The 12,024-nt window shown below is 39.3% G+C and overlaps 1 protein-coding gene across 1 annotated transcript in view; it reads right to left on the bottom strand.

Annotated features, from left to right (window-relative positions):
- Window positions 1-134: 134 nt before the first annotated feature.
- LOC113077976 (laminin subunit alpha-5-like) overlaps window positions 135-12,024 on the bottom strand; it is a gene marked incomplete at its 3' end in the record, with an annotated part of 46,119 nt that continues 34,229 nt past the window's right edge. Inside the window, 25 exon segments of the mRNA XM_026250230.1 lie at window positions 135-289; window positions 324-332; window positions 747-917; window positions 1,023-1,134; window positions 1,261-1,371; window positions 1,496-1,606; window positions 1,608-1,648; window positions 2,398-2,419; window positions 2,422-2,483; window positions 2,486-2,539; window positions 2,634-2,817; window positions 2,900-3,000; window positions 3,114-3,242; window positions 3,245-3,327; window positions 3,552-3,632; window positions 3,848-3,978; window positions 4,135-4,248; window positions 5,572-5,802; window positions 5,945-6,028; window positions 6,098-6,202; window positions 6,530-6,691; window positions 8,877-9,017; window positions 9,148-9,292; window positions 11,183-11,384; window positions 11,460-11,671. Coding sequence (XP_026106015.1) covers window positions 135-289; window positions 324-332; window positions 747-917; window positions 1,023-1,134; window positions 1,261-1,371; window positions 1,496-1,606; window positions 1,608-1,648; window positions 2,398-2,419; window positions 2,422-2,483; window positions 2,486-2,539; window positions 2,634-2,817; window positions 2,900-3,000; window positions 3,114-3,242; window positions 3,245-3,327; window positions 3,552-3,632; window positions 3,848-3,978; window positions 4,135-4,248; window positions 5,572-5,802; window positions 5,945-6,028; window positions 6,098-6,202; window positions 6,530-6,691; window positions 8,877-9,017; window positions 9,148-9,292; window positions 11,183-11,384; window positions 11,460-11,671 — 2,953 coding nt within the window.

Raw genomic sequence — 12,024 nt, 5'->3', positions numbered from 1 at the left:
CTCTCCAACTCAAATCCCAATTGAACTTTCTCTGATGTGCTGTCGATTGAACTCTAATTCAAACTCTTAAATGTGGTATTTTGTTCCAATTCTGTGCATGTGCATTGTGCATGTGCATGTGTTTGTATAAATACCTGCAGCTCCTCCAGGAGTTTCTGGTTGATATTGTTGGCCTCTGTGGCGTTTGCTGTGTTTTTGACGGCCTCGTTCATGGCATCTCTCAGGTCCATCAGCTGCTGATTGAACTGGTTCAGTTTGTTTCTAATGTTCTCTGCCACTGCTTCATTATTAGAGTCCGGTTTGCAATCTCATTTTTCACACACGATCTACCACTACAGAGAGACAACAGCTGTGAAGGACATGGTCTACCATCTTAAACACAGAAAAACACGTAGCACTTATAAATGTCCATACAAAAGTGCTGTTTTTTTTCCCTATTTTTATTTATTCTAGATTTCTGTTCCTTTTTGTATAAGGTATTACAACTGTAGTTATATTTATTTGTGAGATCATATAATGCATTATAATGTGCATTACAAAGCAGAGTTAATGCATTAAAATACTTCTGTAGTTATGTACAGTAGAGTATAAAGGCTTCTAACCTTTTTCCAATCCAAAATTAAGTATTTATAAAGGGTTATAGGCTTAGATAGTTTATAAATGAAAGTCCCATGCATGCTTTATACAATAAAATGAAAAAGGCTGAGGTTGGTGAACATTTAGACTCGTTCTGTCCTGTCACTCACACTTGTTGGCCTGGTCCAGCTCATTTTCTGATAGATTCCTCTGGAGGTCGAAGCCCCTGAAGCGCATGTCTCGGAGCATGGACTCCACCTCTGCTATTTTTCGAGCTAGCTCCTTTTCATCGATCACGTTGGTCTTGTTCTGCGCTGTCCGGTTCACCAGCAGTATAATGTCTGAGCAGATGCAGAAATGTTGTCAGCTGAACATGGCTGTAAAGTATAAAGTATAAAGGGTGAATGCAATGAGACGTAGCATTTTTTTCTTTGTCGTACTCTTACCTTGCACATCTCCCATGATGCCTTTGATGGATCCAAGCAGGTCTTGTGCTCTAGTGTGTGTGGCGTTAGTGTTGTCCTCTAAAGCATTGCCTTCCTTTTGTGTGACTGAGGCCTAAAACACAGACACACACACAAAAAATTGTTAGGCAATATGGTTAAATTAGACACTGACCATTTGAAAACATCAACAAGTGGATATTTAATCAGAATTGGTTTATCTAATGATATGTTCTCATACCTTCTCCTCTAACTCTTTAATATCCATGTCGCTGGTTTGCAGTTCGTCCTCCAGCATATTGACCTGGTTCCTGCTCTTGTCCAGAGTGCTGTTGTAGTTTTTTATGGCATTCTGGGGCATACAGTTATAATTATTATACTATGCGTGAGGCAAATAGTACAATCTAAAAGTCCTAATACAAAATCAGAGAGTGTTTATGTGTGTGTGTGTGTGTGTGTGTGAGAGAGAGACTCACTGCAGTGTCCTGAATAGACATGTTGAGACGGTTTAGTTGAGCCCAGGCGCTTGAGCTGACATTGAGGCTTCTCAGCTGATCAGCAATATACTGATAATGTTCGTTTAATTTTGTCCAGATCCTCCAGCAGCACTATCACACAGCTGTCACAGGCTAAAAACATAATGCACAACATCATCTGATGTATGAACTGCAAACCACAAAAAATATTGTTCACTTTACCTTTGTATTGATGAAGTAAATAAATGAATTAATGAGCGAGTAAATTAATAATCGACTCAATGGATCATTCAGTTATTAAGTGAGCGTATATAATACTACCAGTCAAAAATTTGGGGTTGGTAAAATGTTTTTTCAAAATTGTTTTCATTTCTGAGCATGTTCTTATGTTCACCAAGGTCAATTTATTTGATTAAAAGATATTGCAATATTGTGAAATATTACTTCTTCAATTTAAAATAACTGTTTTCTATTTAATATATTATAAAATGCACCATTACGTCAGTCTTCAGGGTCACATGATCCTTCAGAAATCATTCTAATATGCTGATTTGCTGCTCTACAAAAATGTAATATTATTATCAGTGTTCAAAACAGTTGAGCCTGCTGAACATTTTTTGTGGATTTTTTTTTTTGGGATTAAACGTCCAAAAGAACAGCATTGATTGGAAATAGAAATATTTAGCCCATTACAAATGTCACCTTTGATCAATTTAATGCATCTATAAAAGCATTCATTTCTTTTACACACACACACACACACACAAATCTGACCGCAAATGTTTGAACGGTAGTGTAACTGATAACAAATGAGTGAGCAAATGGATGAATAAAAGAATCAATTAGCGAGTGAAAGAATCAGTAGGTTAAAGATGAAGTGTGTCCCGTGATGCAGTACTCACGCTGACAGTGCACACATCGCCTTCATGATGCACAGGGATGCTGTATTTATTAAGACACGTGTCACACTGCTTCCCCGTCAAACTGCAGCACAATGACACTCTCCTGTGCGAGGGTCACAGCAGCCTCCTCTACACTCACACTCTACAGGCCACACACAAATACATCAATAAATTCACCTCATAATGTATCACATTCCCTCCTGCACGCTGTGTGTGTACATGTGTGTGTGACTCACTCTTGCAGCCATCAGGGCTGTAGCCCCAGTAACCTGGAGCACACTGGCGGCAGTTGGGTCCATTAACCCCGGGCTGACAGGCACACGTCCCGTTAACAGGGTCACAAGGCTGAACCAACGCCGCTGCTGCATCACAATCACACTTACGGCAACCAGAGCAGGATTCAAAGCCAAATGCCCAATCCTAAACAAACAAATAAAACACTTTTACCATCAAACCTCTGAGACTAAGAGCAGATGAAGACTAAACAGATGAGGACACATACCTCACAGCGGTCACAGAGGGCTCCCACCACACCAGGCTTACAGTGGCACTGTCCCGAGCGAGGGTCACAATGTGCAGTGCCACAAGGAGAACAGTTGCATCCTGGGTAATGCAGGTGGGAAATAACACAATCACGAGAACTCTTTGAATACAGGAAATGCCGTCCAGACTGCATGAACTGAATTTCTTCCAATTGTGTATAAAAGTCGTCTTACGAGTGCAGTTCTTGGCAGTGATGGCATCCCCGTAGAAACCCGGGGCGCAGATCTCACAGTGCGGCCCGGCGGAGTTGTGCATGCAGCTCTGACACTCGCCCGTCAAAGGGTGGCAGTCGATGAACAGCAGTTGGGGTCTGAGTTTCCGTTGCAGTTGCACGGCTGGCATGTGCTGCCAATCACCATTGGGTTTCCGTAGTAACCCGGTGCACACCTGTATTAGTTAAAAAAGGATTTTTCATTGATATATATCCTTTTTTGCATTGACAGTAATTAATTATTTAATAATGATATTTGTTTATCATGCACAATGTATCATTTGTTTTAATGTAATATTAAATTACAAATAAAAGTGCATTAAAAAAGAAAGTACACCAATTATTACTGATTAAAAATAAACTGATTAAATAACAGTAAGTGGATGCTTCATAACTTCACCTTTCACACCTAGATCCAGCATAGCCAGGCCTACATAGACACTGCATGTGACTGGGCTTCTCCACACAGCGAATGGCAAAACTGATAAGAGCAAACAGACAACATCCTTTTAATTTGACAATGAGGCATGCTGGGATATCCAGCACTGGAATCAGCTCTTACTGGGAGTAAAAGCAGAAACCAGAAGAAAAAATACACTGGGATTTTTCAAGCAAATCAACAAAAGAAAAACTAAGCAAAAAGGGTTTGGAACGAACAGGAAACAGTAGTACAGATTAGGACTCAGCCAAACTGACTTGTTTGAAGCTACTAGCAGCGGGCAGGGGCAGCTGGAGCAGGACACCGCGTGGCCATCGACAACGAAGTTCCCATGAACGCCACACTGGCACTGCTCACAATGATTTCCAGCGGTATTGTGGCGGCAGTTCTGTATATGAGGAGTTCAACTTTTAGAAGTCTTTCCCAGGATCTTAAACCTTAATTAGATCCAGGATTTTGTTTTCTATATCCAGTGGAATCTATAGCAATATACTGGCCATATTTAAGTCTGTGATTTATATATGACTTAGTGAGACGGACTCACCACACATATGCCAGAGCCATCCAGACACTCATCCGAGTGACCGTTACAGTTACAGGGGACACACTTCCCCAGAAACAGCCCTTTAGTGTCTCTGTAGTAGCCTGGAGCACATTTCTGAGTGAAGGAGATGAGGGAATGAACAACTGCACAGTACTCCTTTATAATGACTTGTTTCGCATCAATCTGCATTTCTGATTGGATGGGTAATAAAATGTTATAAATAACAAAAAACACATAAATTCATGGTGTGTGAACTGCTGGTACTCTTATACTTCACAAATGTAATTAATGACAATTTGCCACAGGGAACAGCTTGACGTCCAATCAATTGTTTGCAAGAATAAAACCTCTTTTTCTGGAGATAGATGTTAGATTAATCACTATTTAATATCAAATGTAACATAAGCATGTTAACAGTAGCTACTTTTGTCTATTTTTCTAGTTATGATTTCATTAATGTTTATTTACTTTTATGTTTTTTTTCTACTATTTATTGCTGGAAGTTTGACTTACAGGCGATCTGACCAATCATAACGCCGAATCTGCTATTTTGTCAGGCAAACAAATCAGAGAGTAGAATGACGTCGATGGACTTGAACTTAAAAAAATGATTTGTATTTAGGTCTTTCCACAGCTGAAAGAAGAAACCTTGAATGACCTGATGTTCATTCATGTTTATTTCATGCTATAAACTAGTAAAGAGGAAGAGTTTCACACGCTACAGTGATCTGTCACGACACATTAAAGAGCCACAGGATGGTATTTGTTTGAATTTTCGAAAAATTACAAAATTTGAAAGCTGAGAAAGGGGGGCGGGTCTTTGTGAAGGGTCAAATTTATAAAAATTACAATTAAAATATACAGAATACATTAAATAATGTTTTTTTTATTTCAATTTTACTAAAAGCTTGTATTATTGTCAAATAATGTAAAAAAATAAATACTATAAAATACTACTTCAAAACAAAATCCCCCCCCCCAAAAAAAGTTTTTAAAGGTGTGACTGATTTGACTGATTTGTTTAACCTGTTAACTGTCACTCACATTTTTGAACATAGACTGTTTTCATATGACTGAAAACATTTTGTAACATGATTTTGATGTACCATTTTCATGGTAATGCAATGGGTTTCAAAGGATACATTTTGAGATTTCATGTTTTCAAGTGATATATCATTTCTGATGATTTCTAAAGTGTGATAAGTGTAAGAGAAAAAGGCAACAAAGAATACTTTTTTTGACCAAGGTCAGAAATCCTGGTTTTAAACCAGTAATGTTCAAACTCCTAAAAAGCATTCACAGCATTATTACTTTATTCCAGCATTATTATTAACCAGGCAAACTGATTTAATGCTGGGCCTCTAAATAAAAAGAGGCATTAAATGATAGTATAGAAGTAATTATAAACAATCATTTGTTTTTGTTAAATCACAGTACCTGACAGGAGTCTCCTAGATAGTGTCCTGGGCAGAGACATATTTCGACGTTGTTTGCATGGCGCCCGGAGGGCAGGTTGTCGGCCCCCTCCAGCACCACAGCATGCAGCGACACAGACTGAGCAGACTGAGAGTGCAGCGCTCGGATCTGAAGTGACTCCAGCGCCACCAACACCATCATCAGCTCCTCACGGGACACTGAGCTCCCCGTCTGTGCATGCCTGAAACTGTCCTGCAGTGGCAAACACCACACTTGAATTATAACAGTGCATTTGCATTTTGCATATGTGCATTATTTTGTACAGTTCTTTTTTTTCTAATATTGTGAAAACCACATTCTTTTCTTTTTTAGAGTTTGGTACTAAGTTCCTCACCTCCACCAGGTGGACGATCCCCTCATGAGGGTCTTCAGGAGAGGAATACTCTCTTTCAATATACACAAGAGTCATCTGATTCCCCTGCACACAGACACTTTAGGTTAGGCCTCGGGTAAAAACTCTTGGTAAATTGACAGAAGGAGACTGTACCTTGAGTATGACGTCAGGCCGTGTGGTCTCAGTGATCAGAAAAGCATCACCTCTCATCGTCTGGGTATGCAAGCGGTAGCGCAGATAGCCTCCGTAGGATGACACCTGCACAGATACATGGAAAAGAAAACACAAAATCAGCTTAAGACAAGATCTCTCGAGCAACTAAGCCTGCTTTCATCTGACGGTCATCGAAAACATGTAGCAGCAGCCAAAACAAGGTTTGTTTGTTGTTCGTCTGTCCCTCATGTTACGCATAGCATTAATGTGAGCTATCGGATGGAGATTCGGTTCAGCTGTCTGCCTGGCCCCTTACTGTCTGACTGCCAGGTAACCCCCCATAAGCTTGGTTGAAGTCTAGGTGTTGACGATCAGAGCACAGAACTGCTCTTCATGACTTGTGAATATTATCACAGATTGTTGTGGACTCACTTTATCTCCGAGGTAAGGGTGAGGAGCGTGCCAGTGGAGGTCCAGCGAGACATCAGGTACATCACTCAGATCAGCCTCCACCAGATCTTGATCGAGATACGTGGAAACAGGAACTTCCTGTCTGTCACTTCTCAATAGGACCCAGCCAGCCATGTCCATGATCTGTAGGTAGGCAGTTTTTACAATGAATTAATTTTCACAGCCATCCAGACATCCAGTACAAAAGTTCACTGTTTGCAGGAATAATGTTTTTTTTTTTCAATTAATGCTTTTATTCTACAAGCAATCCAACTTTTTGATCAAAAGTTGTAGTAAATACGTTTATAATGCTATAAAAGATTTCTACTTCAAATAAATGCTGTTCTTTTGAACTTGCTGTTCATCAAACTTACTTGGGAAAGAATATTTCACAAATTCCACAGAAATATACAGCTGTTTTCGACATTAATAATAATAATAACAACAACATTAATGAATAATGTTTCTCAAGCTGTAAAATCGGCATACTATATTGATTTCTGAAGGATCACTTGACACTGAAGACTGGAGTAATGATGCTGAAAATTCATCTTTGAATCACAGGGATAAACTACATTTTAAAAACATATATTGAACTGTTATAATATTTCACAATATTACTGTTTTACTTTTTTGAACTTACATAAATAAGAGACTTCTTTCACAAATCTTACTTAATCTAAAAAATCTTACCAATTCCAAACTTTTGAACAGTAATATATATGCATATGGACACTGAACAAAATTGTAAACGCAACACTTTTGTTTTTTCTTCCATTTTCATGAGCTGAACTCAAAGATCTAAGACTTATTCTATGTACGCCTATAAAAGGCCTGTTCCTCTCAAATATTGTTCACAAATTTGTCTAAATCTGTGTTAGTGAGCACTTCTCCTTTGCCGAGATAATCCATCCACCTCACAGATGTGGCATATCAAGACAGACATGAATAGACAGCATGATTATTGCACAGGTGTTTCTTAAGCCAACTAGTCAGTATCTGGTGTGACCACCATTTGCCTCACGCAGTGCAACACATTTCATTCACATAGAGTTGATCAGGTTGTTGATTGTGGCCTGTGGGATGTTGGTCCACTCCTCTTCAATGGCTGTGTGAAGTTGCTGGATATTGACAGGAACTGGAACACGCTGTCGTATACACCAATCCAGAGCATCCCAAACATGCTCAATGGGTGAAATGTCTGGTGAGTATGCTGACCATACAAGAACTGGGATGTTTTCAGCTTCGAAGAATTGTGTACAGATCCTTGCAACATGGGGCCATGCATTATCATGCTGCAACATGAGGTGATCTTCGTGGATGAATGGCACAACAATGGGCCTCAGGATCTTGTCACGGTATCACTGTGCATTCAAAATGCCATCAATAAAATACACCTGTTTTTGTATGCCTGCCCATACCATAACCCCACTGCCACCATGAGCCACTCGATCCACAACGCTGACATCAGCAAACCGCTCACCCACACAACGTCTCCCATCTTCCCTGTACAGTGAAAACTGGGATTCATCTGTGAAGGGAACACCTCTCCAAAGTGCCAGACACCATCCAATGTGAGCATTTCCCACTCAAGTGGTTACGACGATGAACTGTAGTCAGGTCGAGACCCCGATGAGGATAACGAGCTTTCAGATGAGCTTCCCTGAGATGGTTTCTGATAGTTTGTGCAGAAATTCTTTGGTTATGCAAAATGATTGTTGCAGCAGCTGTCCAGGTGGCTGGTCTCAGACGATCTTGGAGGTGAAGATGCTGGATGTGGAGGTCCTGTGCTGGTGTGGCTACACGTGGTCTGTGGTTGTGAAGCCGGTTGGATGCACTGCCAAATTCTCTGAAATGCCTTTGGCTTATGGTAGAGAAATGAACATTCAATTCATGGGCAACAGCTCTGGTGGAGATTCCTGCAGTCAGCATGCCAATTGCACGCTCCCTCAAAACTTGCGACATCTGTGGCATTGTGCTGTGTGATAAAACTGCACATTTTAGAATGGCCTTTTATTGTGGCCAGCCTAAGGCACACCTGTGCAATAATCATGCTGTCTAATCAGCATCTGGATATGCCACACCTGTGAGGTGAAGGAGTTATCTCGGCAAAGGAGAAGTGCTCACTAACACAGATTTAGACAGATTTGTGAACAATATTTGAGAGAAATAGGCCTTTTGTGTACATAGAAAAAGTCTTAGATATTTGAGTTCAGCTCATGAAAAATGGGGGCTAAAACAAAAAGTGTTGCGATTATAATTTTGTTCAGTGTATAAAGGTGCATTTGTTTATTTATTAAAGAACAGGTGTTTAGCTGCAGTCGAGTACCTCACTCCTCCGTTTGTCCGAGCTGTGGCAGCGGTCAGTGGCTCCAAAGCAGAAGCACTTGGTGCAGCCTTTAGTATTAGTGGGGTCCAAATGAAACGTTCCCAGTTTGCACTGGTCACAGCGAGAGCCGTCCACATTTTCCTGAGTGAAACAACACATCATTGATATAACAGATGATAAGGGACAGTCATTAATGTTTTGAGTGAAAATGATATACAGGCCTACATATTGACACACAATAAGAGAGGTGTGGAAGGAGAGAAAGAGTCACCTTGCATAAACAGCGTCCGGTGATGGAGTCACAGACATCTTTCTCAGTTCCTGCCTCGCTGCAGTCACATGGTCTGCAGTTGGGGTATCCATAGAAACCTGGGGCACACCTGTCACACTGACGGCCAACAATGTTGTTCCTGCACCTGAGGAGGGAGTTATGTGCTTCAGGATGATGCATATAACATGAAGATAGTATGTGTATGTGTTTTCAGTGTCAGCTGATGCTCTTGAATTATGGGGTGCTTCTGTCATATCTGGACAAAACCAACAAGCTCTCATGCTAAAGAGTGAATGTGGTAAAGAAATGTGAAAATGTCCTGAGACCCAAGATATGGTCATTACACTCTAACGGATCCAATCCAAAAAACAAGCTCATGGCTTTGCCCTAAAGCATTCTTTCCAACTACAAGCAAACTATCATAGTTATTTTCCATTTATCTGGTTATAGTTAATGAACATGGGTGATCCATGAACAGTTATAATCTATGACATTCTCTCTAAGTGCTCAGATGGTGGAGAGATTGTGCAGCTCACAGTCACAGCAGCTCAAATCCCGTCTGTCTGTGCATTTTAAACCATCGGCCAATGGACTGAAAGAAAATCTCCTAAAAATAAACACCTCTGGAATTCCTGCACTTAATCCTTATATAGACAGTATGTTATAGCCAGAGACAGCGGTTAATAAAATCAGTCCTTCCGGCAGCGCTTCACAGAAGAACGTTAGGCTCAGGCGTAAAAAGTTCATTTGTAAACACTTCATTCTAATCCAAACACCACACATGTTTAGTTTCACAAATCTCAAGAACTTGTCCATGGCATGTTTCACCCCAAAATCAAAAGAACAGAATAACTAATTATAATGGTTCTATTTACCATTGAACCACTGTTTTTTATATATAAAATGAAGCACATTTCCCCTTATTTTAATTTTACTTCACTAACTTAACTTCACTAGTTCATATAGTTAAAACAGTTTGCCATGCTGACTATAAATGAAAAGATCAAGTACAGGATTGGTTTTTAGCTCTAAGATCTCCCCTGGACAATCTGACAAAAGGAAGCTAAAGATATTAATGGACAGGGTTATTAACTAAATAGAGTTATTTACTAAAACTAAGATAAAAAAAATAAGACTTGTAAAAACATTACATTTGGCATAAAAAGGCTATGTTGACGTATTAAATTATTAGAGCTAAAACATAAATAAAGCTAATAAATCTTATTCAAATATATTGTTTATATTTATTTATTTGGAAAGGGACCATGTACAATTTTTATTGTATTTATATTAATAAACACTACAATAGTACATTACAAAATAAGTAGAATGACATTGATAGAGAATATGGAAGACGAATAAAAAAGCTTTGCATTGATGTATAGTTTATTAGGATAGGACAATATTTGTTTGAGATACAATTATTTGAAAAAAAAACAATCGAAATATTGAGAAAAGCGCCCTTTAACGTTGTCCAAATGAAGCTCTTAGCAATGCATATAACTAATCAAATATAATGTTTTAACATATTTACAGTAGAAAATTTACAAAATATCTTCATGGAACATGATATTTACTTGATATCCTAATGATTTCTGAAATAAAAGAAAAATAAATTATTTTGACCCATACAATGTATTTTTAGCTATTGCTACAAATATACCCCAGTGACTTTTATCCTGTTTTTATGATCCAGGATCACATATAATATATCCTTGAGACATAATTGTGGAAAAAAACAATTCTTAACTGCCACACACACACACACACACACACAAAAAACTTTGATAGTCTTAAAATGGTCCTTGATAGACCAAAAAGACTTCAATTTGTTCATAAAAAATATAATTTCTTTTTTTTTCCTATTTATTTATTTAAGTTGGCATTCCTGAGGTAAACTGAGGCAAATTTTAAACCACATATTCATAAACGTTCAGATTCTCAGAAAATCGACCACATGAGCCACTGCATGTAGTATATGTGTGTGTGTGTGTGTGTGTGTGTGTGTGTGTGTGTGTGTCTTGCTTTACTGTACCTGCACTGGCCGTTGTGTGTGTCACAGCCGATTTCCAGTGAAGCCACTCCAGGTGCGGAGCAGTTACACATCTCACAGCCCAGCAGAGGATGGCAGCCGAACGTCTGGGGTTCACAGGTCACACAGTCTGGCTGCAGGGTCCGTGCTGGACAGATGCACTCGCCCGTCATTGGCTCACACAGACGAGTGCCACAGTTACATGCTAGAGAGAAAAGAAAAGAAAATCATCCATACATCTATCCATCCATCGTTCCACCATGAGGTTGGTGACACTCACGTCTACAGTTGGGGAAGCCATAGTGTCCCGTGGCACACTGGGAACAGTCTCGGCCAATCACATTGGGTCTACACTTGCACTGTCCTCCGAAAGCCTCGCAGGTATCGCTCTCAGCGCCCACCTCATGACAGCCGCAGGGCACAGCGCCGTTATTGAAGAACGCAGACAGAGACACGGCGGAGTTACGACAGAACGGAGACGCTGTGGACGGGCTGAGAGGACAGAGCCAATGTTAATAATCATATATCAGGCTATGAACAATATATCCACACTACATTATCAGCTGTATTAGAGACTTGGAAATGGAAACAGCAATTGTTGCATATTTAGTTGTGTGTAATTTACATTTTTACATTTAATGTTTTCATTAATGAATTTTTTGAATGATTTAATATTTCAATAACACTTAAATATGATCTTTAGCAAATCTCAAATTAAATATCATACGTTACAAAATAAAATGTTCATACTGTACGTTATGTTTTGAGAGTAAACATACATTTACTTGTAGCAGTGCTTTTTAGTATTACTTGTATAATTTAAGGATTATTTATATACTATTATA

Source organism: Carassius auratus, unplaced genomic scaffold, assembly GCF_003368295.1.
Source record: "Carassius auratus strain Wakin unplaced genomic scaffold, ASM336829v1 scaf_tig00023642, whole genome shotgun sequence".
In the NCBI taxonomy this organism is placed as follows: Eukaryota; Metazoa; Chordata; class Actinopteri; order Cypriniformes; family Cyprinidae; genus Carassius; species Carassius auratus.
This window is presented reverse-complemented; position numbering and strand designations above follow the sequence as displayed.